Source organism: Henckelia pumila, chromosome 2 (assembly GCF_033568475.1).
Source record: "Henckelia pumila isolate YLH828 chromosome 2, ASM3356847v2, whole genome shotgun sequence".
In the NCBI taxonomy this organism is placed as follows: Eukaryota; Viridiplantae; Streptophyta; class Magnoliopsida; order Lamiales; family Gesneriaceae; genus Henckelia; species Henckelia pumila.
Genome location: NC_133121.1, coordinates 118,624,588 through 118,652,294, shown reverse-complemented (window position 1 = coordinate 118,652,294; position 27,707 = coordinate 118,624,588). Strand labels below are relative to the sequence as shown.

Genomic DNA, 27,707 nt, shown 5'->3' with positions numbered 1-27,707 from the left:
TGTAGTAAACGCTAAAATATGTATATACTTTGTTCGTATCATAAAATCCTATTAAAAGAAGAAAATGCAGCAGCTTCAAATATCTCATGAATGTGTGTGCACAATACATCTCAAAGTATATATATTTTTTAGCGTTTACTACAATGTAAATTTAATAAGTCGTTCGTGAACTATTCGAAGTTTGATAAAAACTCGTTTGATGAAGCACGTAAAATCCTATTAAAAGAATAAATGCAGCAGCTTCAAATATATATTTCATGATCAATGTGTGTGCACAAAATTAATACATCTCAAAGAGCAATAATTCAATATATATTATAGATAGGTGTTGCTAAATGCTAAATGTCTTCGTACCATCAACAATTAAACATACAGGATCGGATTTATTACTCTCGCATTTTCTTTACCAATCACACATACTCATGTGCCGCCAAAAATTTGAATGGGCACAGTACATGCAGTGCAATGTTATCACAAAACAATTGAAGAACCCATGGAACTCGTGGGAAGTTCCAAGAGCTCAACTAATTGCTCCGACAAAATATCAAATACCACCCGACAATTGTCGATCTTATTGTAAAATACAAATCAATATACAGTGTTGCATGTTGAGTCAAAAGTACTCATACGAAATTCCAACTACATATATCAGGTAAAAGGAAAAAGTACAACCTGCTCCAGTAGCCATATATACACAAATTTGTGATTCAAGAACAATTTGTTGACTACATAATCTCAGTATACGTACGTCTCATGAGAACTACATGCTCTTCCATGATCTGGAGCTGTTGATGTAAAATTAGTTTAGGTATTGATTTCCATGCGAAGCCTTGGCAAATCAGCAGTCCCTTGCTATTCAAACCTCACGTTCGTTGCCATTTCAACCTTAAATTAATATATAGTTTTTAATGAACCCTAGCTAGCTATATACTTTCTTATTTGGATCGGAAAGCTAAAATAGTTCGACTTTTTACATAATAATATTGATTCGGAACAAATGACATACTTCAAAGCTTAATTAATGATTTTCCAAGACATATTAATGTTATCCCATTTTTTGTATTTTGGTAGATGGTATATGTAACATGTATGCATGGCAGAGCAGATGCAGAAAACGTACGCAGCTAGCTATCGATGATTTGGGTATATATATAAGGAATGCTTCAAAATCAGTTGAAAAATAAAAAAATATTTGAAAATTTTATAATTCCAACATATATAGCCACTATATTTAAAGTTTCTTGAAAAGAGACTCGTAATTTTCTAGCACGCAGTCAATAAAATTTCCCCTAATAAATCTTTTTAAATGAAATTTATGAACGGTGGTTCCTTGTTTTCTATATACATAAAATCTAGCAGGTGTACATCTGCACCCTTCACGAACACCTAACAAATCTAAGATAGATCTTAAATAATAATTACTAAATGAACAATTTAGTATGACCATGAAAAGGACAATCAAAACAACTCTAAGAATATCGGACCATATTTAATAAACAAAATATCGTTTTTCATCACGTCACATGCAAAACTTAGCTTGATTCACATGAAAGATGTGTAAAATCATAAGAAATAACGATCTTTGTCGCGAAAAAAATATAACAAGAACTAATTAGGGTTTTGTTAAATTTACTTTTAAGGTCGAACAGACAACGAATCAAAGGCTAATCGCGATTGGACTGCTCACTTGACAAGGAAAGCATGGAAACCACTCACCCTGTTCGACGGACCTATTCGATCGAGGCAACACCCAAAGAAGAAGAACAATCACCTGAAAAAGATCAAAGGAAGTTTGTATAGTGGACTAGCCTGAAATCAAATCATGATCAATATATATACAGCTTTCTCAATTGAGCAAATTAAATCTCATGACAAGAATCTTTGAGTGGGGAGATTATAAGATTTGGGAAGATAAGGTTGTAAGAAGTGTCGAAGGATTGTTCGAGGGGGGGCTTAATTGATTGCTGGTTGCTGGGTTGGTTATAATAGGGCAGATTTTTATAGGCCAAACGAGTCGAGGATATATATGTCTCGCGCGTGCGAGGAGGAGCAAAATATTTTCATGCCACACGTGTGAGAGGATTTGACTGACAGGTGAGATTTGCTTCTCCTTGTGCATTTGCCTCTATTTCACCAACCCGTTGTATTACTTATATATAACAAGTAATTAGTTAAGCAAATGATGATTTGGATCCTATTTAACTCTAGCCAGGCATTCTTTTTGGAGCATGTTTTAGGCATTCAAATAAAAAAAAAGTAGTGAATTGAAGCTTTGGTTTATATAATTGAATTCTTTTTGTTAGAATAATTACATTTCTTCTTACTAATTATATGATGTTTCGCTTAATTTATTAAAAATAACTTACAAGTTTTTAAAACCTGTACGTTTTAAGAGCTTATAAGATGTCAAAACGTATTTTAAAAGTTAAAGTGTTTGTGTAAAATTATTTTAATTTTAAACAACTTAAAGATGTTGATATGATTTATATTATAAAATCTTTTAATTGTCAAAATTATCCAAAAAAATGTAAAATTCCATGAAGATAATGTAACGAGTTATACATATACGAAAATAGTTTTAGAATAAATCTATATTAAAAAAGTAAAATATTTTAATTTTGAAATGTTTATGTTATTTGGAATTTTTTTTAAAATAATATTTAATATATAATGGTGGATGATATTACGAGGATTTGTGAAAATATGCAAAGATATTTTGTATAAAATATTTTTTTAAAAAAGTAAGATCACCTTTACGTTTTTAAAAAATAGTTTACAAGCTGTCGAACAGCTTATTTTGACAGCTTGTAAGTTGTTTGGAAAAATTTTTACCAAACAAATTTTAACATCTTGTAAACTGCAAAACTCAGTTTTGTAAAGCTAAGCTCAACCAAACATCCTCTAAATAAATATACTGTTATCTTTTCAATGTATCTTCGGTGCAGAGTAACAATATATTAATTAGAATAACTTTTCTTCAGATCAAACAAATATGTTTAATTTGATTAAAGTACATATTTTTGTAAAACAATGAAACAAAATAACGGGTGATAAAGCACATTAATCCCTAATTATTTCCATTAAATGAACACAATAATTAACGAAAAATGTTATATCTATAATGAGGATTACAAATTTGGTTACAAAGTGCAATTAAAATTACAAAATTATCCCTGCATTTTATTTGAAAAAAAAATCTTTCAAAGTGTATTGAAGAAATTTTTTTTATTACAAATGTAATTTGTAACTCAATTTGTAATCTCATTTGTACATGTAACGTAATATGATTCTAAGTTAACACCTCAACGAAAATCTTCAAGTAATTAAAACAGGCCTTCAAGTTTCTTGGCTTCAAAATTACAACTATTCTTGTTTATTTTTGTTACTCTAGGTACGTTAAATACACCATCAAATTTGAGTATCATTCACATATATATATATATATATATATATATATATATAATATATATATATATATATTTCCTTTGATTCGTGCGTATTTGTGTTTAAACACTTATTAGGCTGTCTCAGTAATAAGTTTTTGTGAGACGGATCTATTATTCTACTCGACTCATGAAAATATATTATTTTTCAATATAGATATGAATTGAACCGACTTGTCTCAAGAACATATAAACTATCTCTGTGAAAACTTACTCTAACTATTATGTCCCATTCTGATCAGATATGCATGTGATGTGAATTTCTTGTGACCATCGATCTTCCTCCTTCATGGAATTAGATAGACCCTACCATTATCGCAAACGCCCATTTTAGGATGGGTAAGTACACATGCATGCTTCTATAAGAATACCAAACCGGGATTTGTCCATGATAATTGAGAAATATTATAACTAATAATAAACTCAATTTCAAGATTTAAAAATATACAAAAATCACGAGCCATTCTTTTTTTAGAAAACAAAATATTGGCTCCTCATGTGCTAACTTTAATGAGCTGTATTGGTTTCGTTTCCGGGTTTCCTGGGAAATTATATTGACGCATTGCAATTTGCAACTTACCAAATTATAAACATCAGAACATTTAAAGGGTGCATGAAGCGTTGATTTGGACATATTTCGTGAAACAAGTCATATTAGGAAATTTCTAATCTACTTTTTTACTTACAAGGAATCTCTCCCATTTCATGACTCAAAGTGTAATGACTTAAATTAGTGGAATTGAATTATACTAAAAAAAAATTCCACTTTTTAATCATCAATATTTATACTCCCATTTAATTTGTGAATCCCGAGTATATAGGGTATGGAATTAACACCTAAAATATGATTATGTGTGACATGTACATGGTTGAAGGTGTATGTTGCAGTACTCGCACATGCACCTACCACAGGCTCAAGATTCCCACCAAACATCCTCTTGTATGTGCCAGTTTCACCAACCAACGGGCAACGAATACATTTATTAGAATTAAAAAAAAAAAAAAAAAAAACTTTATATGCTCCATAATATCTCAATTGACCCTTTTATTCATTATTTATTTATCAAATAAGTCAAGTATTTTGGTGAAATACGAAATTGAACTTTATGGTATGAACAGCTATAAAATAGTTTTTTGATGAACAAATTATTAAATGCTAGTCGGGTTTTTTGTTGGAGATTATTTTTGTTAGGGTTGTAACTTTTAAGTTTTTTTTTTTTTGAAACTGTTTTAAGTAATTTTTCTGTTTAATATCGTTCTTTAGGTGCAGATTATAAAATATTGATTGATTAATCATTTTTGTTTTGTCTAATAATTAGCTCAAGATCTATTTAATCAGTGACAGATCCAGAAGGGGGCGAGCCTACCTAAAATTTAATTTTCTTGGACAGAATAATACATTGAGTAATGAAATTAAACTAATGAGTATTAAATTAATAATGTACATTTAAAAAATGATTTCTTAAAATTTTAGTGATAGTTTAATATATAAAGAAATATCAAGCACAACTTAAAATATTTATAAATGGTAAATAATTTAATAAATAGTTTTTTTGTATATTATTTTGGTTACTCAAATTTTTTTACGAAATTGGATTATAAAATTAAAACATATTATTTTAACCTTTTTTTGCAAATTTGATAGCTGGAGCCTGGAAAAAATGTCACGGATGCGCATTGAAAACTTTGCTTTTGTACCTTGTTACTCCAACTTTTAAGTAACTTATTTTGAAAAAAATAGTCTTTGGCTTTTAGAAAAAAAAAAAAAAAAAAAACCTTTTTATTACCTTTTTGTCATAATAAATGTACAAACATGATAAATGGCCATTGTTTAATGCAATACATCAAGTAATATGATTATAGTTATAAATTAATCAATATTTAATTATTTATAAAATTGATATTTGTCCCGATTAATTTAATTTCCTAACTCCATCCCTAAGTCGATATAGTTGGGGAGTACGTAAAGTTTTTTAAGAGAATGTTTGACAACGCTTATTAAAAAGAGCTTATAAGCTCTTAGAACTTAAAAGTTATTTTACGAGCTTATAAGCTGTTAGAACTTATTTTAAAAATAAGCTGTTAAAGTGTTTGGATAAATTTATTTTAAACAACTTAAAGGTGTTGATATGTTTGATATTATAAGATATTTTTATTGTCAAAATTACCAAAAAAGTATAATTCTTTGTAAATAATGTTTCCAGTTATACATATACGAAAATAATTTTAGAATAAATCACTTAATCTGTGTTTGAACATTTTTCATCATAGTGCTAACGTGTTGTGAAAGTTACACGATCAAAAATATTTTCCGAGACCATATTGCTCAGTACTTCAGCTAAAGGAACCAGATTCGAAGATTTAATAATGAATCAAGGGTTGAGTTTGAAATTTTTTTTAAAAAAATCATTGTATTTAAAGTATGGACATTGAACAATTAAAAGCTTAAGATACAACAGTTATCAACCCCTTATTTAACACAACTTTTCTTAAAAGCATTAATGTGTTAATTTTGAAATAACGTGATACCACCTACCAAGAAAATAATCAATAAATATACACACAAAATCTATGAACTTTCTTCATCAGCAATCACCAAAAAAATATTCAGCGCTAAAATAAAATAAAATAAAATAAAAATAGCAGAATCTATATTTTTTTTAAAAATAAAATACATTAAATATATGTGCATATATCATAACGAAACAAAGCTACCTCCTCCAACTTGGTCATCCACCATCCCCCGCCTACCACGCCAGACGAAAAACGAAACACTCACACCAACTCTCAAGTTGTAAAGATAGTATATAGTTATTTATTAATTCATTCCATTAATCGCGGGAGCCCAAAATTAAATTTTATAGTATATATATTAATATATAAATAAATTTTATACGCCGTCAAAAAAAAATTATACATAAATATTATATACTTGATCATATCCGTCGTCTCAATGATATGTGTTTGTTTTTCTTTTCCGTTGTCCTAAAAAATTTATAGTACAACTGTACAAGTTGCGACAAGAATTAACGGATTACAGAGTCAAAAAAATTCATCGAGTGGCCGAAATTTTGTTATTGTTAGTTTTTAAAATATTTTTAAAATAAATATTAATTGTAAAATAAATTTTATTTAACAATTGTAACTGCGGATCGAGTGGAATTATAGTTTTTTTATAACAATTAAATTATTAAATTAAAAAATTCGTATTTAAAAACTTAATTAGTAGGAACGTGAGAGGCTTTGGCTAAATTAAAAAAAAACAGACGGGATGTTAAAATTATTGTAAAAAATAAAATTTTTGGTTAAAATAGGGATAAGAAGGAGGAGGAGTTGATCAGGGGGGTTTTCTTTAATTTTACTAATATATCTCCAATAATATATCTCCAATAACCAAGTATTGAAACATCAAGCAACTATTTTTTGAATAAATTAAATTATAAAAAAATTGAAATTTTTTGTTTGTCAATTTTGTATTTCTAATCATTTTTAAATATATGTGAAAAATCAAACAAGAATATTTTTACTCTATTATAATTGTGTAACACCCTAAAATAATCGCTTCGGGTCATGATATAATTTAGATTTGCCTAAATATTATTCCTTAGTGGAATATATTTGGTTATCTAAAACTCCCACGAAAGGGTCTAACGGGTTAATTTTGTTAGACGAATATCATAATCCACTTATTAAAAATATTATTTTTTATGCAAAAAATATAACTTTTTTTTAAATATGGTCAGGTTTGACCTATATATATATCACGAATATAGATCCGTGAAACGATCTCAAAAGAAATCTATTCATTAGGTTAATTACACAATCACATGAAAACTTATTTATTATTAATGAAATGAGAGAACTACATTTTTGGTCCTTTTATTTTTACTTTTTTCATTGTTTGTCCTATTAACGGTAAATTTGTACTTTTAATCCTGTCACTTGCATTTTTTTTAAATTTTTGGTTTTGTTACGGTGAATTTGCATTTTTAGTCCTGTAATTTGTATATTGTTTGTATTTCTTGTCCTTTAACTTGTAGTTACTTTCATTTTTTTTTTATTTCTTGTCCTTTAACTTGTAGTTACTTTCATTTTTTATTTTTCTTATCGGTCATAAAAGGACCCAAAAAAAATACAAGTTAAAGAATGAAAATTGAAAACAATACACAAGTTAGATGACTAAAACTTAAAATTCACGGTAACATGAACAAATATGAAAAAAAAACATGCAAGTTACATTAATAAAATACAAATTTACCGTTAACATGTCCAAAAGTGAAAAAATGCAAATAACAAGACTAAAAATATTGTTATCCCTAATAAAATTAATATTTTGATTCTATAATGTCAAATAATTTGTGACAAAAATATAATATTTTGGGATATTCACTATTTAATATTTACACAAAAATTCTTATGAAACTGTTTCACGGCTCAATTTTTTAAAACTGATCTACAACCCGAACCAACTCATTATAAAATATTTTTTTTTTCAAAAATATTAGTTTTCACTGCAAATCAATTGATCCGTACCACGAATGTAATTTGTGAGACGGTCTCATATTATAATAATTTATATCGAAATACTTTAAGATTTTAAATATATTGCGAGAATGTCATACACAAAATTCACAATGCACTTAAAATTTCTTTAATATATTAAACTAAATATTTAAATAACTTCTGGTTGAGGCAATTTAGAGAGAAATTACGTCGTATTTAGGAAAGTCATTGGACACAAATTCATGGAAATTTATATATATAATTTTTTTATCTCATCCGAAAAAGGAAAAAAATGGAGCTAGATGACAGCTATAGAAGGTTGCTTATTTGTGGATAAAAATTGAAGCTAGCTAGCGTTGAATATGCCTTCTTTAAGTTACTTCAAAAAAAAATGATTAATTGTATTATATATGAAAAATAAAATATTTATGACGATTTATTATTGAGTTGTACGTGAGCATTGATTAAAATTTATTATGATTGTATGAGTGTGTCGGTATTTCGAAATGAAAAATGATACATGTACACATTTAGTTATACATCAGTTATATATTACACTTTGAAATTTTGGTTTGATTTGGTTTCAAAAGGGTGATGCTCATGACACGGAGCGTTACAATTGAGTTACAAATGCAAAAATTGACTTTCAAATGCATTAATTATACAACTAAATTTGATCAAATAAGAAGTAGGTTACACATATTATTTAGGTTAATAAAAACATGTATAGATGATCATAATATATTTAGTTTTTTTAAAAAATAAATTAACCAAATTGAAAAGCCAACATTCTAGGGTTTTTTTTATTAAAACTAGTTTAAAATTAAAATAAAATTTAGCGGATGTTGTATAATTTTGCAGCGTCCGCTGCATGGGAGACCGTGCATAATATATGCACGGTGTTCCATGTACCCAAAACTTTTTTAGTTTAATTAAATGTTTTAAAGCACTATAAAATAAATCCAAACACATTAAAAACTGTAAAAGTACTTTTAAAATAATAATAATAATAATAATAACTTATCATACTTTATATCTTCATTTCAAACACACACAATTGTTTGTTTTTAATTATATTTATAAAAAAATTAGTTGAACTAAATAAAGATATTTTTTTTTATCAAACTCATTTACATTTTTAATACAAATTCGAATTTTAAGTTAAAATTTTTGTTAGTGCGGTTACCAACACTAATTAAAAGAACATAATTAAACTAAAATAAGTCTTTTTCTAAAACTCAAATTTATAGTTTTTCAAATCTTTTTTAAATAACTCAAATTAAAAAAAAAATGCTTTTAGTATATTTATCTAATGATAAAATTATTATAACTTTTACTTAAAAACACTTTCAAAATAAAATATTTTTGTTTCCAAACTACCTCGACCAAATATAATTGTTGGACTATAATTAATAATACATGCATTTGATTATAATAAATTCAAGATATAATAACAAATTTTACTTTTTGTATCAATTGTAATTATATATATATTAAAATTTTATATTATATATATTATTATTTTTTTCTAAAATATTTTTTAGCTAATTATCGAATCAAAAATGAAAATAAAAAATTGAAAGTTTTTAGAGAACAAAAATTATAAAAATTGATAACAAAAAGCAATATATAATATAATATTATTTTGTAAATTATATAATATAATTAATAAAAAATAAAATAAAAAAAGTTTTTGGGTACGTGGCGTACCGTGCATATATGATGGCAGCAACAGCGGAAGCTGCAAAATTATGCAGCGATCGCTGTTTGTGACATCGTGAAACGGTTTTTGAAATTTTATTTTAATTTTAAATTAATTTAATAAAAACCCAACATTCTATATATATATTTATATATATATATATATATATATATATATCTTCTTCACGCTTGCTGTACCCAAAACAAGTACAACTGAAGCGAACATTCTATTTAATACAAAACTGGATTATACGATGGAGTACGAAAATAAATCAGATCCATCCAAAAATAAGATGAACCAAATTGATCATTAATTATATGCAAGCTAGGTACCAAAATTTCCTCTTTAGGAAAGAAAAATAAAGTGTATTTTCCTTTTTCTACAAAAGAATAAATGAATAATCCTATTAATATCACGGACAGATAATATAATGACCAGGAAAATTATAAACCTTGGTTGCTTTGAAAGGGTCCAATTTGTTATGGCACGGGGATGCACTTGAAGGTGGCACTGGTCCCCTCGGCAGCCGGTTTTCGAGCAAATTTCCGAAAACCCTACCCCTCATCGCTCTCGCGCTCTCTCCAATCGAAACCATAGATACGAGCAGAAGGAGCAGAATGAAACAGACCCTCATAATCCTGCCCATGACAACTGAATTATGTATTTTAGCTCGATCGTGCTATCGAATAATGCAAGAATCGTAGCAGAACAAGCTGTACAGAGATGAACTTGTAATGAATTAGTGGCCGATGCAATGTAAGAAAATAATGTTTTTAGGATGTTAGTCATGTTATATAAAGTTTGAACGAGAGAATATTTATGCTGGAATTGGAAGAAAGTCATGGTATGCAGTGGCAGCCAATATAGATTGAAACCTGGAACGGGGTTTTGAATTAAACGTCTTTGAAAATTTTGAGTAATTTAATCATTTGACCAGTTATTTTTGATGTTATATTTAATCAGAAATGTGGCATTCAGGAAAAAAAAAAAAAAAGAAAAAAAGGACAATCGTGGCGGCTAAAACCGCAGATTTGTAGCTTTAAAACTTTGATTTGAATTGAATGGAATCGCAGGCTGACTGGTGACATTATATACAATAGCGACGGAGCACACGCGTTGTGTGTGTAAAATATTATATACAAATATAATGTATTGTATGTTGAATAATTTGTTAATTTTAAAGTGCTTGCTTTTTTTTTGTTTTTTTTTCAAATATAAAAAAAAATTAGTCATGAATGAAATTCAGTTTTAATTGATGAAAAAAGATATGATAAAAGAATAAATGATGAGAGCAGTTGAGAGAAAAGATGAGATAAGTGAGTTGAAGATAAAGTGTAGGAGTGAAAAGGAAAAAATTGGAAAAAACTGATCATCAACAAAAACAGTTAGAATAAGTCACACACATTTAATAAAATAGTAAAGATATATATATATATATATATATAAATAATATGCATTCGGATCCGGGTACACTTACCTGCCCCACCAAAATAGGCCGAAATCAAGAATTTAGGTTTTGGGCCTTGGCCCAAAAATGGTAAAATGCCATCCAACATCTCTTGGAAGAATAACAATTGAGAGAGCTACTAGCTAGCTTTTAGTACCAACAAATTGGTTGAGGATGAAATTAAATCTAATATGTTATTTCTATCAACCTTTGTTAACACATGTGAATACATGAGTAACCATATAAATTTTTTTTACCAAGCTTAAGCATATTATTTTAAACTTTAAAGATGTTATGTCTCTATCTTTTTAATCAGTTATTATCTCTTTTTCGATGTAACTAAATCCTACTTGTATATTATATGTTAGATTAAATGTTAGTTTTCTTTGAATAAGTAAGAGATGTCATTTTTGTTATTATGAATCTAATGTAACGGTTCGATTAATGCGAGTGGAAATTTGACAGATGCTAGTTATTTACAAGCGAAAATGGGGCCATAACAGAGCCATCAATCACTCTTTCAATAGGACTCAACATGGTTATCTTATCTATATATGTGTCCAAATGCTAATAAGTCAAATTTAGGTAGGAAACCTTACCCGTTGTTGTATAATAATAACAATAATAATAATTGAAATTTGGAGCTGATTTCCGATTGGGCTCGACTTGGAAAGCTGAACTTAATTTTCAAGTTTAACGATGTAAGCTTGACATTTTGTTTTATAGTTAGAGAATGATGTATTTATCATGTAATAAGAACATATTATATAAATAAATATTAGAATAGATTAGTAGATATATACTTATTCACCTTACATCGATTAATTATATTTGAGCAACGGTAGATTTCAACTATTTCACCATAATTTTGAGCCAAATGGATAGAGACGTGGATTTGAAATCAAATCCTCTCAAATATCCTCCGATCCAAATACAATTGTATAAAATTTTAAAATATAATACATACTCTCTCATAATTCCCCGTGAAACTAAAACCTCAGCATCGTAAACATGGCGATTTTTAATATACAAGAGTGCTAACCAAACTTAATTTATACTTGATTGCTGAAAAATCAAACGGGGAATTCGGAGAGATAATACAACATATTGGATATATATGTAATAATCAATCCCTTTGTTCTTGGCTACGCCGCAGCGAGTTGGATCTCTCCTTCATTGATTGGCATAAATCCCACTCGTTTCTGCATAAATATGAACAAAAGAAATCGTCAAAATACATAAAATTAAACAAACTCAATAATAATTGCATAAATTTGGTCAATTAAAGTCTGTAAAATTAACTAAAAAAGGTTAAAGTAAAGGTTAGTGCCTAGTTTCTTTAAATTTTAATTATTCAAGAATTAAATAATAATTTTTTTAGGGAATATAATGTTTTACCAAACTTTAAAATTTAATGATTCAACTATTAAAATTCTACGTTATTTATGTAGCTTGTACATTTGAAAGCATCATGCAGGATCACACATAAATCCTTATCCATTAGCGATGGAGAGCAATCATCATTATCACGGGTTATTACATGTCGCTCGCAGGACACTACCCTGCGGATGATGTGTAACCCCATTATTGGTCAACATTAGTGGGTCCCACATGGCGCCTACTGATTTTAACCAATTATGCGCCGCCACGCCACCCGCAGGACACTATCCTGCGGGTAGGGTCTACTCAACCCATCGTCACACAATAAATAACATAATATATATATATATATATATATATCTATATTAGTTTCTTTTAAGTATCCACCTACCATGCCCACCAATGGTGTGGTACTATTCTATTGGACCTACAATTTATCACATCTTTATCAAATCTAATATAATAGTGCCACATCATTGGTGGGTGGTGGACATGATAGATGGGCACTTGAAAGAAACTTATATATATATATATATATATATATATTCAAACATTAATTAATTATGTTCGCAGAAAAGGTTACAAAGACATGCACCATTGTCCATATCCACATAATTTTTCGGGATACAAGTAAAAATAAATTTAATTATTATTGAATCGAATAAATATATACATTTAAAAAAAGAATTGTCCTGAAAATGACAATGACATTTGGAAATTCAAAATCTATTACCCAGAATAGTTTATGTGTAATTACTTCTTTGCATTGATTATAGAAACCATTAAACTTCGTCTAGTCAACCACTTTGACCATTTCAAACAAAAAATTTCGGCTTCATTACAATCAGATTCTTTCAATTTTATCATTTACAAGATACCAACACGGAGATAATATATTTAGGTATGGTTTGGTTTGAGTCATTATTAATCTATGTATAACTTATCCCAATGAATTTCGTCTTATTTTCGTCATATTATTTATCTATTTATTAATTAATAATTTTACATCAATTAAATCAAATAAATTATAATCTATCAATCAAATCAAATAATGTATTAACTATTTTTTCTTATTTATTTTTAATTTACATTATATTAGTTATCTATGGATTACTTATACTACGTCAAATGTATAATACATTTTATTTAATTTTTTGAGAATCAATGTATAGCAATTTTTATTTATTCATGGAATGAATGTTCCAGCGATGAAATATCTAGTCCAGTCAAATTTAATTATACGAAAACTCTTCCAGCCATATGTTTGAAATTCTTTAATAATATAAACAGTTTTAGAAGTTTTGTAATGTCAACCTAATTAAATAATAATAAACAAGAAAAACATTTCCTTTCAGAATTTTGAAAAGTATAAGACTTTCTTTTCTTCTTCAACTTATTTGAACGAGGATCAGTGGTAGATTCATCATTATTTTCGTTTTTTTTAAAAAAAATCAATCTAATTTAAAATATAATTAACGGCAAAATTTATTCAATTAGTTTAATAAAAACTAATTTTTTTTTATAAATATATCTTATTTTGCATGAAAATATTTGTCACCGTATGTAGGATTGTTATTGTACATCATATAATTTAAGAAAATCACGTGATTTCAAATGGGAAGCCCTTTAAACAAGCCATGAAATCTGGAGCAATATAATTAAAAAAATTCCATAATAATAATTGCTTGATAAAATAATAAGTAAAAAAACAAACCTCTCGAGTTTTGAGGCCTGGTTTAACGGCGTCAAGATCCCGCCGCCGCAGCTCTCCGCTAGCTGCCGCCGCAACGCCGCCGCTCCCCATGTAAAGGCTAATGATTTTCTCCGCCACCTCATCCTCGCTCTTACTCTCCGCCATCAGCCTCTCCACTTCCGCCTTGGGCAACCTCACCTTCACCCTCACTCCTCCTCCGCTCTCTCTTTTCTCCTCCTCCTCCGACGCGATGCTCGGCGGCTTCATAATCGAAAGATCAGAAGAAGACCGCCGCGCCAGCAGCAAGCTCTCGAGCCGATCCTTGGCGCTCATTTGGATCCCGGAACGCACCCTCCGGGTGACCCTCTCCTCCGGGAACTTGGGCAGCTCCACCAGAAAGTAGAGCCTTTTGGGCTTCAGCTCCTGCCCGGGCTCCATCGGCTTGGACCGGACGCCGTAATGCTTCACCGCCTCCGACTCCAACAAGACGTGGCCGGGGTAATTATTCAAAACCGAACCGGCTTGAACCGGAGCCTTCAATTTGAAGGTTTCTCCGTTGATTTTCATCACTTTTACACTCTTCCTACCTCCCAAACTATTCCCCATTATTATCACTAATTTTTCTAGCTTGGTTATTAAAAATATATAGTGGATGAAAGATTGAGAAATGGGGGTGGTACGTTTTTATGGAGGATTGTTAATGGTTGGGAGTTGTGGGATATGGATGGAAATGAACTTTGAGCTATACGGGGTCAAATAAAGAGCGCAATTTTGAAAAACAGGTCCTTCTTTGACAAATTGTATTTATTCTTGTTTTTCTAACTAATAACAACCATGTTATTGTATTTATCAAATATATTGACAAAATAGGACAATTTCATTATTTAGTAATTTTTTGTTTGGGATCTTATTTAAATATAATGTTAAATCTATTTTTTGTTTTGAGTCCTTCATTTTGAACTAGTTTTTGGGTTGAGTTCTGTCCAGACCCAAATCTCAACAATTTTAATTAGATATTATGGATCAGATAATGGATTATGTGTACAAATATGATAAAAATATAATAAGATATAGGTGAGTAATATATATTGATGAATAATAAATTATTTTGTATGTTTTTAATTTTGTAGGATTATTATGTTTATTATTCTATAATGTCTTAAATGACTTTGTCAAATTGCAAATAATTATAAAAAAAACGTATATTTTTAAAATTCATTCATATCAAGTCAATCTTGCCTTATGATGGGCTGAGAGTAATGTCTCATTCAACTCATATGCAATACATCACGTGTCATGAGACACGATTAAATTAACCAATGGAATGAATAAAAAAATTGTGGTTCATCTCATTTTTATCTGTAGTACAAAACGGTACAATTATCTACTTAAATTTAAAAGGTAAAATTATCAAATATCAATATAATACAATAATGGAGCTCGATCTTGAATAACTCAATTACTCAAACAATTCTCCAATCGAATTTTAACTTGGAAATATGTTTCAATTTGGGAGTAAATTAAATTAAATAAAAAAAATTATATATTGAGCGAGAATTAACTAGATCGTCACATATTTCATCCCACTTTTTTGCCTTTGTCGGGGGAGGATTTGGATTACGGACAACCATTTATTTTTGTTTTAGCGACAGACCACAATGGCTTGTTGTGTTCACACATTACGAACTAATATAATAAATATTGTATCTCTTTCTATATTTGACTTACGCAATTACGATTGAGCTTCATGTTGAAAACCAAAATTAGAATTAAATTCTTGTCTATTGTTACGCTTGAAACTCATAGCTTTATTATCAAAAGTCGTCAGATTATGCATGTCTTTTTTTTAAAAAAAATTAAAAACTATATATAATCTACAAAATAAATCAATGATTTTGACATGACCAAAATAACTTAATGAAAAAAAAGGAGCTAGGCGATTGATGGGCAATCTATCCATTACACAATTTTAGTCTTATAATTTCATATATTTTTAAGTAAAATCGTAGTTCTTGCCCTGAAGGAAGCTGGAGATTACATATATACGTGTCCATTGGTTTTGAAATTAATATAACAACACATGTATATCCATTGATTATGTCAAAAGCCGTGCCATGTTGAAAAGTGAGAATTTATAATTAGATAGGAATCCTTGAAATGATTACACCAATATATATTATAATTCGGTAATAATGTTGGGTGAAAATGACTAATAACGTTAATCACGGTGTGGATCCAATAGATTCCGGTCACATATAATGCATGTGGTCTTTGGACTTTATGCATATTAATCGACTTTATGATTGGAAAATTCAACACCAATTCGTCACCATCTGAATATATTATTTGAAATCGATCGGTGCATTGTTTTATATAGGAAAATATATATATTTAAAAACCAAGGAAATTGTTCGTTTTGGACTAGTACGACTATATTGTACGAGCGGAATCGCTACCAAACAATAAAACAATAAAAAAATGAAGGTATAATATGAAAGTTTTTTCCGCGTAATATTTTGTGATCTAATTAAAATTGCGTCGCTAATTTTCCAAGTATTAACATTGCAATTTATACTATATTCGGCTTCATAATTTTGAATAAGAAAATTACATTTTTTCCCATTTGAAAAGTATTTTAATACGTGCTAAAAATAAAATCGATGCATAAGCAAACAAGTAATGTTTTGTTCAATAACTTATTCTTTTAATTGTGGACTGGAAAATCATGTTGTTAGGTTGAGCAAGAAATTGATTTTGTTCAAGAACGTAACATATTTTGTAGCTTACTTTTCTGCATACGCCCAGCCAATTGAATCAATCCAATATTACACACTCTGTAGATTAATAATATTCGAGAATCACCATTAATTAGACATAGTAAACTTCTAAATAATATTCTTAAAATTTATCTCAATTGTTCGATTTAAATTACCCGCTGAACTCGAATAAATTTCATATAACGCACGTGTAATATTTTTGATAATTTATGCATGCGTTGGTCAAATATTAAATACTTTTCGAAACTTTAAATTTTAGTTCTTTACATATTATATTATGAATTTTAGTCGCATGATTAATTATTTTTCCTTTTACATAAATATTTTGATTTTTCTACCAAAATTAAAAATTTTCATCAATATATAGTTGACGCGATATTTAAAATTGGCTATTATATATTAGGCAAAAACTCCAATGAGACAGTCTCAAGAGTCATTTTTATGAGACGAATGTCTTATATTGGTTATTCATTAAAAAGTATTATATTTTATGTCAAAAATATTACTTATTATTATAAATATGAGTAAGATTAACCCGTCTCATGAATGAAACTGTCTCATATAGTGAAACTCTATATATTATCATCCCGTATCAAACGTTTGTTGTCAAATTATAATATTAATAACTTAGAAAATCATGGACACGCTGATCTCACACACTCCGTTTTTCATCCGTCGCACTTCAATTCCCTTTTTATAATACAAAATAGTTAAAATATCTTTTAGGTTGCTTTTTTTTAAAAAAAAAAAAAATAATATCGTAAATTTCAAATTCATCTCTTACATATTGATATATATTATTTCATGTTAATTACGATATATTTCAAATTCATTTAATAAGAATGTCATTTGATTTTTTAAAAAATAAATAATAAAGATGTCATTTATAATAATTTATTCTAATTTGTATTATTAATGTTTAAATAGATAAAACATGTATTTAAGATTTGATCTATTTTTTCATCATAAACAATTAAAAAATAATATCAAAATCGATTGACTCCAACCTCATATGTCCAAGTGCACCTATAGGTTGCGCTTGAATTGATAAATTTCAAATATATATTCAAATGTATTTTTATTGTTTAGAGAAATAAATTTATAAATATCAAATCCATCACCTATATATTCTTATATAATATTTCATGTCAATTTGGATAAACTTTAAATATATCAATATTGTGCATGTTAATTATTTAAAATCTATTCTACTTTGTACTATTAACATGTGAAAAATTAAGGTGTACGTAGATTTAAATTTTGATCTATCGTGATCGAAAACTATGAATTTTATCAAATTCATCAATCCAAGCACAACTTTAGTGATTTATCAAGGCTTTTTCAAACTAAAACACAATGGCTATGTTTGTTACGGATGATGGGATAAATAATATATAGATAAGCAATGTATTATAATAAAAATAATTAAATAAGAAATGATAGTGGATATAATATTTGATTTGATTGATAGATTATAGTTGATTTGATTTGTTTGATTAAATTTTATATAAAAATGATAAATTACCATTTTATCCTTTTAACAATAAATAATAAATAATATTATTTATATGGGGTAATATAGTAATTTAAATTCAATGATTTGATTGATGTATGTTAAATAATTAATGATTTGATTGATGTAAAATTATAATTAATAGATGGATAAATAATATGATAAGAAGAACGTAGGATTAAAGAGGATAAATTTATACATGGATTATTAATAATGCTATCAAACATAGCCATATGACTACGCACGCATATCTACATAATATATAAATTTAATTTATTGTAAAAAGATTATAAATGTAAGATCTATTGACAACCTTTCATAATTTCACATTACCAAGTACATATACATCAACTGATAAGCTTCAAGGGCCTCATCAATCATGATGTCATTGTCTTCAATTCTTCATGATCTAATATTTGAAAACTCAGCAAGAAAAAAAAGTCATTTTACTAGCTAGCTAGCTGCCTTGAAAAGAACATTATTAATCCAGAATACATACATACATACGTATATTGAGGAAAATATCACTCACATGGCAATGGTAAACGTAACCGGTCTCCGCCGTTGCGTCGAAAGTATACGGTTCATTGGAGTGAATGTAGGAGAACCTCACCAATATATCCTTGTCACATATCCAGGCATATATAATCTTGAACACATTTTTCCATCCTTTCTCGTGGGCGGGCACTTGTATAGTCTCTCTGTTAGGTGAGACATCACCGTCTTCATATTCAATAAAGGAGGGTGATGATTTCTGGTTGGGGAATTGTGCATTATGTGCACACGTTTTCTTTTGCCTATAAAATGGCAGATCCATTCTTCATTTCCTTCATCCCAGAGCGAGAGAGCAAAAGAAAAGAAAGTAAGAAAAAAGAGTTTCTTAGGTTTTCTTGAGTGTTCTCTTGTGTGAGTTAGAGAAATATTTTTCTCGGTAATACTCGGGTGTTGGGATCGTGTGAGAGATATAGTTTTTGTATACACTTGTAATATTTCTCCGGTTATAAATATTTGCAGCAGCTCCGTGGACGTAGCCTATATTGGGTGAACCACGTAAATCTTTGGTGTCCTTATTGATTATTTTATTCTGCGTTATATTATCGTCATGATCACTCCGGCATAATCCATAACAACTGGTATCAGAGCTGTTACGGTGTCCGAGAGCCTTGGTGAAAAATTTCTTAAAATTCTGAGTATGCTCTGTGGTTGAAGCTTTGTCTGATCTTCCACATCAGAAAAGTTTTTTTGAAATTTTATCAAGGCAGGAGAAGCGATGGCCGAAAATGACGGATCGGGACCTGGAATCAATAAGTTCGACGGTACAGATTTCACGTTTTGGCGGTTACAGATTAAAGATTATCTGTATAGCAAGAAGCTACATCAACCTCTATCAGGGGTGAAGCCAGAAAAGATGGAGGATGATGAGTGGGAGCTTCTTGATCGACAAGTGTTAGGGGTAATACGATTGACCTTAACAAAGAACGTGGCGCACAACGTGGCGGAGGCAAAAACCACGGAGGAGATGATGTCCATTTTGTCGGACATGTACGAGAAGCCATCGGCAAATAATAAAGTATTCCTCATGAAAAAGTTATTCAACTTGAAGATGGAAGAAGGTTGTAACTCCCAGAAATTCGGCACGTAAATCCGCATGCATAACTAGGGGATTTAATAATTTTAAAATAATGTAAAAATGTGTTAAATTGTTTTTATGAATGATTATTTAAATTATGTGATTTATTTGCATGTTTTAAATAATTTCTTTCGGTATTTAAATCGGTATGATATGATTAATGAATTTATTTGGGAAAGTTTATTTTATGATCGCGTAGGCGAGACCGTGGACGGACGAGATGTTTGTTTTCACCCAAAATATTTTATGATATTTTTAGGAGCCTTAAAATATTATTTTAAGGTATAATTGGAAGAAAATTATGGTATTTACATATATATTTATTTATGTGCTAGTTTTTACCCAAAATAAGTTATTTTAATTACTTTTATTAACCTTTAAAAATCTCCTATTTTATTATTTCGAGATTATTAAGTTCTTAGCAAATTATCATGTATTTTTTTTAAAGGTTAAATTACAGTAATTATCTATCCAAAGTACTTATTTAAATATTTAACCTAGATTACCCAAAATATTATCCTAAGATTTTCTACCCCAATCCACCTACCCCTTACACTACGTAAACTCACCTTTGAGCCGCCTCCATCATTCATCAGAAACATCCTCCAATTCACAGCACACACAACACGATTACCTTGAGGAAAATTTAGGATATTTGACGTCTCGATCGTCCAGGTGCGCCGATACGTGTTGTTATCACTTTTTGGATCAATAAATCATCGAGGCACGTTTCGAATCCCTTTTTGCTCACCGTTTAAATCGTAGTACACTGATTTTTACATGATTGATCAGTTAATGCATGTATAATGTGGCGTGAATGAAAAATCTTACAAGATCATGCATGTGTTTCACGTTTTTCTGCATACATCCAGATTTTCGGTTGTTTTTTTTTATTTTGGACAGATCTAAGCTGCTGATCCATGTGTTAGGGTCGTTCTAGGGTCCTTAGGAGTGTCTTGGGGTGGTGTCTCGGCCATGGAAAAGGGCTGCATTCAAGCTGGACGTGGCTTTTTCCGGGACGCGGCAGATTCTCGCATCGGCTTGGGTAGGGGTTCGGGTTATTCTTGCTGGTTCATGGTCGGACCAGGGACTAACCAAGGGCTAGGGGGTTTGAGTTAGGGTCCTTAGGGGCTGGTCTGTAGGGTGGCTCGGTCTTGGTAAGGGCTGGAACCAAGGCTGGTCGTGAGTGGGTGCAAGTGGCGGGTTGCGCAGGTTCATGGGGTAGATGGGATCAGGTTGCTCGGTTAGGGGGCTGGCTGGACCAGGGGCTGGTCTGGTCGGTCCGGCAGGACCCTGGGGAGGTCCTGCCGACGGAGCTCCGGCCAGGGGTGGCCGGAGCTGGGCAAAGGAAGCAAGAAAGGATGGGGCAGCGTGAGGTACGTGGGCTTGAAAAGACACGTACAGTGTGGGTTTTTGGGTTTAGGCGGGCCGGGCCCGGGTTTTGGGTCCGGGTCGGGTCTAAAATGATGGGTCAAATAACTTTAGTTCGGGTCTAGATTTTTATTATTTGGGCTTGGGTATTTTATTTTAATTAATTAAGAGTCTAAGTAGTTAATAAATGAGTTGAGCTTGTTAATTAATTAATTGAACTAATTTATGGGCTTTAATAATTATTGAAGTGAGCCCACTAATTTTTCATGGGTCGTGTGATCCATGAGAATTATTGGGTCAAGTTGAGTCGGGTTTAATAATTTTATCGGTCTAATTTATAATTAATGGTTAAATAATAATTTTATTAATTTAATTTTAAGTTAATTAGTTAATGGACTTAAATTATGTTTTTAAGTGAGCCCATTAGTTTCTCATGGTTCTGGGGGCCCATGAAGCTTAATGGGCCAGGTCAAGTTGGGTTTTTGGTTTTGAGCCAGTCTAGGAATTTTTGAGTTTAAGACTAGTGGTCAGCAGCTCGAACAAGTCCTTGAAAAAATAAATGTCCGTAAATATATATTTAATTCATGCATGCATTTTTATTAGATATATAAGTATGATTTTTTTTAAGAAAATAAATTAAATATATATTTACGGACAAATTTTCATGAAATAAAGAAATAAAAAAAGGTAAGCTTTTCAAAAGAGGCTAGAGAACCGAAATCGGCGGATTTGGAGCTGGTACATACTGACGTATATGGACCATCTCCTGTGAAATTCCTTGGAGATCACTCAAGATATTATGGCACTACTGTTGACGATTCGAGCAGGAAATTTTGGGTTTATTTTTTGAAAAATAAATCAGATGTTTATGAGACCTTTAAACAGTGGGAGTTAGCCATGAAAGATGTGATAGATTCACTGTCATCCAATCACATGTGGGAGTTTTCAGAACTTCCTGAAGGTAAAAAGGTTTTACATAGCAAGTGGGAGTACCGGTTAGAACATGATGGTAGCAAGCGGTACAAGGCGAGACTTGTTGTGAAAGGTTTTCAACAGCGTGAAGGCATTGATTACACCGAGATTTTCTCTCCAGTGGTGAAGCTGACCACTATCAGAACTGTACTTGGACTAGTGGCGAAGGAAGACTTACATTTGGAGCAGTTGGATGTAAAGACGGCGTTTTTTCATGGTGACTTGGATGAAGAAATTTATATGAAGCAGCCACAGGGATTTAAAGTACGAGGGAAAGAGAAAATGGTGTGCAAACTTCAAGTGGGAGAAATGTTAGGTGAGACATCACCGTCTCCATATTCAATAAAGGTGGGTGATGGTTTCAGGTTGGGGAATTGTGCATTATGTGCACACGTTTTCTTTTGCCTATAAAATGGCAGATCCATTCTTCATTTCCTTTATCCCAGAGCGAGAGAGCAAAAGAAAAGAAAGTAAAAAAAAAGAGTTTCTTGGGTTTTCTTGTGTGTTCTATTGTGTGAGTTAGAGAAATATTTTTCTCGATAATACTCGGGTGTTGGGATCGTGTGAGAGATATAGTATTTTGTATACACTTGTAATATTTCTCCGGTTATAAATATTTGCAACAGCTCCGTGGACGTAGCCTATATTGGGTGAACCACGTAAATCTTTGGTGTTTTTATTAATTATTTTATTCCGCATTATATTATCGTCATGATCACTCCGGCATAATCCATAACACTCTCCACATGCGTACTTGTCGATTTCGCATTTGATTGCATCATTCATTTCTATCATACAAGACTTGAATTCATCCACTTCAACCAATTTTGTTTGATTTAAGGCAACAAATTAAAAAGCCCCAGATAAATGTGTAAAGGGTGATTATCTTCGGTTAGATTGATCACGGTCCAAATCTCCGTAGCACCTACCTTAGGTGTCTCTGTCACCAGTGCTTCGAAGGGTTTCACATTGATGTACAAATGTGTATGCTCGTCAATGTTGCTCGTGTACTCGTACATTGCAATGTACCTTGTGATGGATGCACTGGACGGGTTTGGAGATGGATATTTGATCAATGTACTAGGTGTTTTTTGTAGCGTCGGTCTTTCGACCGATCACTTCCGGCAGTTATGATGAATTTCATGATCTTGCTATTTGGCTCATTGATCACCGGATCTCCTGTTGGGTAGGGATATGGGGCATCGTTACACAAAATAGATGACTCGGACTTAGATTTTGTGAAGTCAATTATCGCTACAGCTATTTCAGATGGGGCTAACAAAATCTTGGTCAGCCTAATTGGCTTCTTGTTGTATGTTGAATCCGATCCTATATGGATGAATTCCAACCCATTGTTGAAATAAAAGCTGAAAAATCTAGCACTGCTTGTGCTTATCATTCTAAACCGATATCGTCTCCGGCCAACGAACATGTACGGCCACGCCTTTCCGTTAACTATAATCACTATGTACAATTACTCAAAAATCGCAGGAGATTTCGACCATTATATAGGTAGAGGTATTGTAGTGACCCAACCCGAATCCACTACCTAATCAGAGTTATAGTAAAAGCGCACGCAATAAAAGCTTAAAGCGTAAAGAGCGGATAATTAAAATACAACAAATCCAATCGGCAGAATACAACCGACGCCGTCACAAGTATAAATACTATTATACAACCAAATCTAAGGTTCAGGGTAAATAAATCCCTACCCTCTACAACCTTGGACTCTCCGAAGCTCAATCCTGCTGGGAGCCGCCTAAACCGTCCAGCCTCAAACCTGCCCCGCCACAAGGTACACAATACCTAAACACAGGGGCGTGAGCTAGAACGCTCAATACGAAGCAATGATATAAATACAAATATGCGCACACAGATGATTTAAAACTCAAGTGAGAATACTTGCTCATGGCGCCGGGAATATACAGTACCGGCTAGAGAGCTACTCCGCGGGGTACTCGTGTATTCCATATCAGGGCTGAGCCAACCCCATTCTGACCCGAATCCAAAACAGGATACAAGTCCCATATGGAAGCTGTCATACCTGACTCGAGTCCAAAATGAGATCATCGTTCCCTATGGAGACTGTCAATGACTCACATCTCTCCGGATGCAGTCACACGTAAAATCGTGTATGTGCTAAGGCGGTAAAACATGCTAAAACATGATAAAACATATAGCACATACTCATGCAATATATAAGCAAATATATCATGCCGGCTATCTCGGTCAGTACTTACGTACCTCTAACACTACTGGTCTAGACTCCAAGCCTACTAGTCCAGTCTACTAGCTACTACAATGCAAATATCCATGCATCAACAATTAAACTCTAAAAGCCTTAACTAAGCTATTGCATACTCCTAAATATTTTTAGGAAGCCAAATTATACCTTCGTTCGTCGTCAGCCCGCTGGTGTAGAATCTCCTCAAAACTTAGGCACACCTCCGCTACGACGCCGGGATTGCTAGGCAACTTCCGGATTCCCAATAGGATGCCTAGAACTCTGTAGATCTAAGTAAGAAGGTTCGAAAACCAGAGGAAAGAAGGGAAAATCGGTGCACAGAATGAGGGCTCGAACCCCTTATTTATAGACGACGATCGGAACCTCCGATCCCTGTTCGGAACGTCCGATCACGATCGAAACTTCCGATCTCCCCTTCGGAGCTTCCGATCGCCAGATATTACGTCAGCCATGACGTCACCTTGCTGACGTAAGCGATGACATGTACACTGAGTTCGATCGGAGCTTCCGATCTTGTCGACGGAGCTTTCGATCTCGATCGGAGCTTCCGATCCTGGCACGGAGCTTCCGATCCACTTCGGATCGTTCGAACTCCTCATCGGACCGTCCTGTCCTGCTGAACCAATTCAACTAGTTCGAGTGCTCTGAATCCATTTCTGAAGTCCGTTATCCCAACCGGAACTTACTTAATCATGTTTTACTTAATCTAAACATGATCACGTGATTAATTACTCATTTAATCACTAATCAAAAATACGGGTTACTACATTCTCCCCCACTTAAGAAATTTCGTCCTCGAAATTTAAGTTTTAGTGGAAAAACATAATTAGCTAACCAATGTTCTTTATTACAACTGAACACGTATAAACTTGATACAAAGAAGTACAAAATCTCAAAATAACTCGGGGTGCTCGGCTAACATTCGGCTCTCCAACTCCCAAGTAGCTTCCTCTGTACCTCTGCGTTGCCACTGTACCATCACCAACGGTATACGCTTGTTACGAAGTACCTTGTCCTTCCTATCAAGAATTCGTAGGGGTTTCTCCACATACGATAGATCTCGATCCACTTTTACCTCGGTCAGATGCAAAATATGCGACTCGTCTGCCACATACTGTCTTAACAAGGATACGTGTAACACATCGTGGATCTCCGAAAGATCGGGTGGCAAGGCCAGACGATAAGCAACATCCCCAACCTTCTCGAGAATCTCGAAAGGACCAATAAATCTTGGTGAAAACTTACCCTTGTGACCAAACCTCATCACCTTCCGGAAAGGTGACACACGCAAGAAAACATATTCCCCTACTTCAAAATGAAGTGGCCTGCGGTGAGTATTCGCGTAGCTAGCCTGTCGATCCTGGGCTGCCTTAACCCTGCGTCGGATCAACTCTACTGCATCAATCATCTGCTGAATCATCTGAGGACCCTCAACCTGATGCTCACCAACCTCGTCCCAAAACAAAGGTGTACGACAATGGCGTCCATAAAGAGCCTCAAATGGTGCCATGCCAATGCTGCGATGGAAACTATTATTGTAGGCGAACTCCACCAAGGGTAAATGGTCATGCCACGCTGGACCAAAATCCATCACCGCAGCGCGAAGCATATCCTCTAGAGTGCGAATAGTACGCTCTGACTGTCCGTCCGTCTCTGGATGATAAGCCGTACTCAAGCTCAAAGTAGTACCAAGGGCTCACTGGAAACTACCCCAAAATCTCGAGGTGAATCTCGGATCTCTATCACTGACAATGCTCAACGGAATCCCATGCAATCGCACAATCTCTCGCACATACAATTGCGCCATCCTATCAAAGGTGTAATCGCGGTTATAGGGAAGAAAATGCGCTGACTTCGACAATCGATCCACGACAACCCAAATAGCATCACAACTCCTGGAATACATAGGTAAGTGGGTGACAAAGTCCATCGTCACATGCTCCCACTTCCATTCAGGAATCTCTAAGCTGTGAAGTAACCCTTCGGGTTGTCTAAACTCTGCCTTGACTTGTTGACACACAAGGCATCGGGATACGAACTGATAAACGCTGCGCTTCATCCCTTTCCACCAAAATCGAGTGCAAAGATCCTTATACATCTTCATGCTGCCTGGATGTACAGAAAATCGACTGCGGTGAGCTTGCGATAAGATCTCATCCCTCAAAGTAGAATCCTCGGGTACCACAACTCGACCAGAAAGACACAACAAACCGTCTCCTTGCAGATGAAAATCAGAAGTATTATCACCTTCAGCCAGCCGGACCAACTTCTGAGTCTTCAGATCAGAATTTTGAGCTTCCCGGATTCGTCTGTATAGCGCTGGCTCTGCAAGCACAGAAGAGACACGAATCCCTTGTTGTTCTTTCTTATGATGGAATGTAAATCCCAAAGAACAACACTCCTCCACTGCCTTCGAAACCGAACTGGTACGAATGGAACTCATATAAACTTTGCGACTAAGCGCATCAGCAACAGGATTTGAAGAACCTGGTTGGTACTTGATCTCACAGTCGTAATCCTTCAACAGATCCATCCAACGACGCTGCCGCATGTTTAACTCAGCCTGAGTGAACAGATATTTCGAACTCTTATGATCGGTGAAGATCTCGAATCGTTCTCCGTACAAATAATGACGCCATATCTTAAGAGCAAAGACAATGGCTGCAATCTCTAAATCATGTACGGGATAGTTCTCCTCGTGAATCTTCAATTGTCTGGAGGCATAGGCAATCACGTGGCCATTCTGAGTCAACACACACCCCAAACCCTGAAGAAAAGCATCAGTGAAGACTACAAATCCACCTGATCCAGACGGTAAGGCAAGAACTGGAGCTGTCGTCAGACGACGTCTCAACTCACAAAAACTATCTTCACAAGCATCAGACCAAATGAAAGAAACATCTTTCTTCGTCAACTGAGTCAAAGGCTTAGCTATCTGAGAGAAATTCTCCACAAAACGACGATAGTATCCTGCTAAACCAAGAAAACTACGAATCTCAGAAGCTGTAGTCGGACGCGACCAATTTAAAAT

General features: G+C 32.4%; 1 protein-coding gene and 1 pseudogene across 1 annotated transcript; both read right to left on the bottom strand.

Annotated features, from left to right (window-relative positions):
- Positions 1–11,933: 11,933 nt before the first annotated feature.
- On the bottom strand, positions 11,934–14,927 carry LOC140883845 (uncharacterized protein At1g66480). Its single transcript, XM_073290441.1, has 2 exons — positions 14,190–14,927; positions 11,934–12,297 (listed from the first exon to the last, which is right to left on the bottom strand). Exons 1-2 carry the CDS (start codon positions 14,772–14,774, stop codon positions 12,241–12,243), a joined length of 642 nt encoding a protein of 213 aa, XP_073146542.1. The 5' UTR covers positions 14,775–14,927; the 3' UTR covers positions 11,934–12,240.
- A 3,855-nt stretch (positions 14,928–18,782) lies between these two features.
- Positions 18,783–25,940, bottom strand: LOC140878260 (multicopper oxidase LPR2-like; annotated as a pseudogene).
- Between the last annotated feature and the right edge of the window lie 1,767 nt (positions 25,941–27,707).